The sequence below is a fragment of the Rhagoletis pomonella genome, unplaced genomic scaffold, assembly GCF_013731165.1.
Source record: "Rhagoletis pomonella isolate Grant_MI unplaced genomic scaffold, Rhpom_1.0 Rhpom_scaffold_00006, whole genome shotgun sequence".
In the NCBI taxonomy this organism is placed as follows: Eukaryota; Metazoa; Arthropoda; class Insecta; order Diptera; family Tephritidae; genus Rhagoletis; species Rhagoletis pomonella.
In genome coordinates, this window is record NW_023458560.1 from 70,788,549 (window position 1) to 70,795,477 (window position 6,929).

At 37.6% G+C, this 6,929-nt stretch overlaps 1 protein-coding gene across 2 annotated transcripts in view; it reads left to right on the forward strand.

Annotated features, from left to right (window-relative positions):
• The window catches only part of LOC118741236 (TNF receptor-associated factor 4), a 57,379-nt gene extending 51,069 nt beyond the window's left edge, over positions 1–6,310 (forward strand). Inside the window, exons 2-3 of one of the 2 annotated variants that reach the window (XM_036473148.1) lie at positions 1,286–1,390; positions 4,595–6,310. In XM_036473148.1, the coding sequence (XP_036329041.1) occupies positions 1,286–1,390; positions 4,595–5,686 (1,197 nt within the window). In that variant the 3' untranslated portion in view covers positions 5,687–6,310. The remainder of the gene's footprint in view (positions 1–1,285; positions 1,391–4,594) is intronic. The other variant, XM_036473149.1, reaches the window with a different exon arrangement.
• The last annotated feature ends 619 nt before the right edge of the window (positions 6,311–6,929 follow it).

Below are 6,929 nucleotides of genomic sequence, written 5' to 3' on the forward strand. Positions count from 1 at the left end.
TTTTTTCTTTCCACAACAAATTTTAAAGTTAAAAGCTACAATTAATGCCGTTATAACATTTCCAATATCTCAATTCTATCGACTAGGTGTATGGTGTCAAGTTAGCACTACATACCATTTTTTCTTAAAAGACGAGAGCTACAAATTTTTTCTTTCCACAACAAATTTACAACAAAAAAGCTACAATGAATGCCGTTATAACATTTTCAATATCTCAATTCTATCGACTAGGTGTATGGTGTCAAGTTAGCACTACATACCATTTTTTCTTAAAAAACGAGAGCTACAAATTTACAACAAAACCAAACAACAAATTTACAACAAAAACACTACAATTAATGCCGTAGTTAGCTTTTCCAAATTCGAAAAGTGTAGTGCTAACTTGACACACGGGAATTATTTTCCCACCACATCACGTCAACTGGCAGGTAGATAAGAAAAAATGATTCTTAGACAAACAAAATAGTAATTTTCAGCTCCTTAAACACTACTTTTCACACTGGCTAAATTAGAAAGAATTTCTTCTATACCCTAAAAGAGCCATATTTCATATTTTACTTTTTTCTAACTCAGTATATAAATAGGTACGTACGTAAGTTTCCACTAAGATATTCGCTGCCTTATGCATTAGGCATGCATTCACATTGCTTTGTGGGTAATAAAAAAAAAACGCTCCTGCTGATAAGGAAGGTCGCTCCCTGACGTGTGCAGTCAATGCTTACCCGAAATTATCAGCCTCTCTCATCAATAAAGCAAATGAATATACTGTTTAACAGGTCGCCAGCCTATCTGTGACAAATGTCACTTGGTGGCGAGCCTAAGCAAATATGTGTTACTTGTAGTATATATCTCAAAGTATATTTCAAATTTATGACAGTCTGTGAGATGGCGTGACAGCGCTCATTAGAAATATTCATGTAATGTTTAAAAAATATTTTCGGCAAAAAAGGCGAATATCAGTTTAGTTTTTGGAAGAAAAAATTCCAAGTGAAAGGTGAAAATAATGGAGGGTTGTTCGACAGCTTAGAAGACCAACAACTTGAGAAGTAAAATAAATTATCTACATACATACATATATACATAGTTCTCTATATTAACTATAGTTTTTAAGAAGATAAATTTTCTTTGGAGCTGCTGACATTTTAGCTCTTGCAAACCATGGTCAACTCCTATTTATTATTATCCAAAACTATGTTTACTATATACATACATATGTACATATATTACTGCTACTAAAGTAGTTAACTAAATTCCAAAACTAATTAAACTTTTTTTTCTCTTGCAGATCTACCCTGGCCCCGATCCCAAACAAGCCATCATGGGTTCACTCGTCTTCTGCATACACCATAAACAGGGTTGCAAATGGTCCGATGAGCTGAGAAAATTAAAGGTGTGTACGAAAACTAAAAAAAAAAATAAAACAATAAAAAATAAAAAATAAACGTTTACACACGCGTAATTTTTACACATAATTTCTTGTTTTTAAAAAGCAAAAAATTAATTACATTCAAGTTGCTTCAACTAACAAGTTCATCATAGTGGTAGCAGCGGGCGAAATAGCCACACAACAACTGATATTTCATTCATTAAGCAAACTATTTTTATTAGTTGACTTTAAGAGCGTTCTTAGAAAAATATTAGAATGTCTGTTAAATTTTATTACGCTTCTAATGTTGTCTTAAACAGTTTGTGGCCATTTTGACGTTTTTTGTTGTTACATTTTTGAATTCATTCATAAGAAGCAATAAATGGAAATTCTAGCGAATTAAGAAGTCAAGTTCTAAATAGGTAGTGAATGAAACTTAGGTTAAAAGGGGTGATGTAGAGAAAAAAAAATTAGGTAAAATGTTTTGTGGAGTTGATCTTTGTGTAGAGCGACCTTTTTAACTTGGAAAGTGATATTAAAAAAGTTAGAAGATTGCTTCATGTTTAAAAATCACAGCAGCCGTAAAAAAAATTCATTCATGTGCCGGTTGGGAACTTTATTGGACTAGTAAGTTGTTGAGGGCAGCACGAAAGTAGCCTAATTCTGACTTATTAGCTTTGGCAAACTGTTTGACACTTCTTTTGCTCAAGTGAAGCGCATTGCCTGTTATCGTATCCTAAATCATACTATTAGATTGAGTAAAAGTCCATATACTTGTATGCATGATACAAAAAACAAGGTAGTTCCATTGTCACTTTTTCGTCGCCATATTAACAACCTGACAATTAAGCAGATTGTGACATTTCGTGCTACCATACCCAATATCTAAAATCCTTCAAATTTTCGTATAATGTTAATGTTTTGTCGATTTAAAAATATTTTGTTCTTAAGCATAGCATAATAAGAAATAAACAAGAAATAAGTGTGAAATTCCACAACATTTCCTTGAAACATTTTGCAACATGAAGCTAGCACACAATTTTCATGACATTTTTAAATACACATGTATATTTTAAATTGTGTGAAAGCTGACAGTTTATAGAATTCAGTAGCGAAGAAAACAAAGGGGGGTTAAGTGGTTAAACCTTACCCAAGCCGATCATAAAACTTGCGACGCAATTTCGGCTTATGCCTGTGGGTCTTGGCAAGAATATAATCCCTGAAGGTTTAGCTTAAAATGGTTTGCGGGATACACCCTGTGATCATGTTACTTTCCAGAAGGTGTGGCGTAAAATTTAAACGTTTTCAAAATAAGATATTGATTAGTTTTAAAAGGTATATATTAATACAACTATTTACTTTATAATCCCAAATTTAGAATATAAAATGTCCCACACCAAAAAACTTACAATTGGGTAATGCCGCTTTGAATTTTTCACAATTGAGCAATTGTCAAAAATCTGCTTTTTAATCAAAAAGTTGTTTATTGAAACTACCTTCTTTTTTGTATCATGCTTGTATGTCATATGTTATTTAACAGTCAATTGTTTAAACTTCATTTCAAATAAAAGTTGAGTGGTTGGATCGAGTTTTGGAGATACGTTTATTGCAACAATGTGAAGATGGACGAAGACAGTATGCATTTTCTCCATACCATACACTTTCACTTCCGTAAAGGAAAAAACTTGTGACAAGTTGTAAAAACTTGCGTTAAGTTAGAGTTAATTTTTAAAAACCTGGACTTCTTACTGGAAGAAATGGATCTTAACGTAGATGGCAGAGTTGGGGCAGGTGTATTTTGCTAGAAACTCTTAGTAAATCTCATATTCCGGCTGCCAGATTTTTGCGGAGAATGCTTACCTCTCTTTCAATGCCTCAGAGTATTTCCAAATCAAGACGATTTGGGTATGCCAGGACACAGTGGCATCACTGAAAAGTGCAGGGCTGATAAGTTGGCTAGGCCGGGTACCCTCGGCGCCCCCGCACAGGCAAGACATAGGAGTTCTTTTGGCAACCTGCGCACTACTGGGCAGATGGGGCTACAGTCGGCTCAGCATGCGTTGAGAAAAAAACCCCTTGGAAGATCTTTCTGGTCACACGCGGTCAAGGGGCTATCTGCCGCTGCTTAAGCGCCCGCTCTCGATTCTTACTGAGCGGACCCTGTTCATTAGGAACCCACGCACTCTTACTGTCGCAGCTGCTTGGAGGACGATGTGGAATCATCTCATGAATTCCTTCGCAGTTGTTCGGCATTTGCTGGACCAAACCCGAGGAACCCTCCGGAGTAGACATCAGCTGCCTGCGGAGCTCTGTTCTTATCAGCGCTTCTACTGACATACACCGATTACCTGTAGTTACTGCTCCAGGAATTCTGACACTAAAGATGCTGCACCGACAGAAAAGCGCACCGAGGTTGATGAAGAAAGATTAAAGGCTTTTATCCAGTCAAACCGTCGATACATGTTGCAAGAGAAACATTGAAAATTAGTATAGAAAGTTTTCACTCCCATCTGAAGATGCAGCAAGCTGGATATTTGGATTCCAAATGTACTCAAAGATAGTGATTGGACGGCACGTATAGATAGAAGTATCTTCAAAATGCTGCTGAAAGGTGAATAAAGCAATCGCTTTTTAGACCTAACGGCAAGCAACTAGTTAAGAGAAGGTGATTCTTTAAAACAATATGGGTATTCTCAAAGTCTTGCATGCCGTGTACCGGTGCAAGGGCTTTGCAAGACTTCGCGAATGCACCTAATGTGGAACGCAATCTCTCTTGGTCGCAACGTGATGATTCGAAAAAACTTCTTTAAAGGAAGTTTATGCCTTCAGTGTGATTTTATTGGAAGGATATGGGGTGTTCTAAGCTTCTAGCAACATAAGGAACAATCATTTCCAATGAATATTTTCGGCGACTAAATAGTTTGAATGAAAGAAATCCCGTGACCACAGACATCTGCCTAGAATGCTAGCCTAACCTTTCATGGTCAGACTTCCATTTGTTCTACTGGTTTCGCTCTTCGCACTCGCTATGTGTTGGCGGATGAAATGCGGATATAGATAACATACACAATACTACTACTAAGAGCTTTTCAGTTAAAAAAATTACATGCTTAGTAAAAGTTACTAGTTTTTGTATATTAAGGCTACCTTTATCAATTTACTGAATTCTATTTCACTGCATTTCTACATAACTAACAACAAATTTTCCTCATCTCTCTCTCCTTTCAGGGCCACTTGAACGTTTGCAAGCACGACGCCACCCAGTGTCCGAATAAGTGTGGTGCACAAATTCCTCGCATCATGATGACCGATCACCTACAGTTCACCTGCAATATGCGACGCACAAAATGCGAGTTCTGTCAAAGTGAATTCTCTGGCGCTGGCCTCGAAGAGCATGCCGGCACTTGCGGCCAAGAGCCCATCTATTGCGAGGCCAAGTGTGGTCAGCGTGTGCTGCGCGGTCGAATGACGCTACACAAGTCAAAGGATTGTGCCAAACGCTTACGTCGTTGCATACACTGCACACGCGAATTCTCCTCCGACACACTACCGCTGCATGCAGCCCAGTGCCCACGTGCGCCTATGACATGTCCAAAACGCTGTGATGCAGGTCCTATTGCACGCGGCGACATGGAGGGGCATTTGCGTGATGAATGTAAGGCACTAGCGATTGCATGCAGTTTCAAGGAGGCCGGCTGTCGCTTCAAGGGACCACGTCACATGCTCGAAGCTCATTTGGAAGCAAATGCAGCGTCACATTTGTCACTCATGGTGGCGCTCTCTTCACGCCAAGGACAACAAATACAAATGCTGAAGACCGCTGTTTCGAAGCTTTCGATCAACTACACCGGCACGTTGCTGTGGAAGATTACCGATTGGTCGGCCAAAATGACAGAGGCGCGCAACAAAGATGGACTTGAGTTGGTTTCGCCGCCATTTTATACCTCGCAATATGGTTACAAGTTACAGGCTTCAATGTTTCTCAATGGCAACGGACCGGGCGAGAACACGCACGTATCGGTGTATATCAAAGTGCTGCCGGGCGAATATGATGCGCTACTGAAATGGCCATTCTCGCACTCGATCACATTCACACTCTTCGAACAAGGTGCGCAGAGCGGACAGGGCGGTGTGGCTGAGTCGTTTGTGCCCGATCCGACATGGGAGAACTTCCAGCGGCCCTCGAATGAACCGGATCAGTTGGGTTTCGGCTTTCCACGCTTCATTTCGCATGAAATGCTGCACAGGCGACCTTTCATCAAAGAGGATACAGTATTTTTGCGGGTTAAAGTGGATCCCAGCAAAATTGTGGCGGTCTAAGGGTTGGACGCTTTGACGAGTTTACAGTGCAGTTCTAAGTGCGTGTGTGAGTGTGTGTATGTGTGTGCTCGTGCCAAGCGCAAATTAACGTTTGGTGTAAATCATTTTTTTTATAGACATTCAAACAAATACTGTGTATTTAAAGTAGCAACTAGCAAAGTAAGTGAGTGTAAAAGACAAGAAAAATTTATTGTCTCCTGTCGACGAAGAACAAAAAAATCGGTAGCTTCGCGAGCGTAGACTTAGGAGCTACATTGCGCGCAAGCATAGAGAGCAGTCTGACTAAGTAACGGAAGCTTGAAAGAGAAAGGAAAAATCTTACGGTGTGTTGAAGATTTTAATTTCGTTAAGTGGACCAATGCAAGTCAATTTTATATAGGCATATACAAATACATACATATAATTTAAAAATCATATTTAAGTGGATTTACTAATTATGTAATTTTATATTTACTGCAAATAGATACGCAGTTTTCAAAAAAACGAAATCAGACCAAAGTTAATGCAACGTAAAAAGCAGCAAGAAAAATTAATATAGATTAGCAATGTAAGCAGATGACTCCGCACGGAAAATGGAATTTGACACACACAAAAGTTCGTGTCGTAAGTCTTTTGTTATAAATTTAAAAAAATGCAATTTCCATAAATGAAATTAATTCAGCTCGTAAAAAATGAAATACTTTCGAAAGATCTTCATCGGTTTAAATATATATTTTTTTTTGTTAGTTTTAAGTACGCAAGAATGCCTGGAACTTTATTTTTAAAATTTTACTGTTTGGTTTTTATTTCTAAAATTTGCGGTCATTGAAGTACCCCCCGTGTAAATAGCTCGATAATTTCATACCATTTGGAAGTCAATATATGTATATTACGAACATCTGAATAAATCAAAATTTCGTTTTTTACTACATAAAGTTTCAAAATTGACACAAGGGCAAATATGTATTTAGATTTTCTCAAACAGCATTAGTCATTAGCTTTTAAGTTCAGTAGTGTCTGAGTAGCTCATAAGATCGCTTATGTATATGAAAACATTAAGTGCATATGAATATCTTTCATTTTTATTACAAACTAATCATTAATAATGGAAGAAATTTTAATCACATATCTTGGAAATACTATGAAAAAATATCATATTAAACGCTCTTTAAGGCCAAAAACGTAAATAAAAAATAGTGTGTTTTATTTAAAAGCTAGCTGATGGATTTTATTCGTGTAAAGTGATTAGAGGTGCGTACTAGTA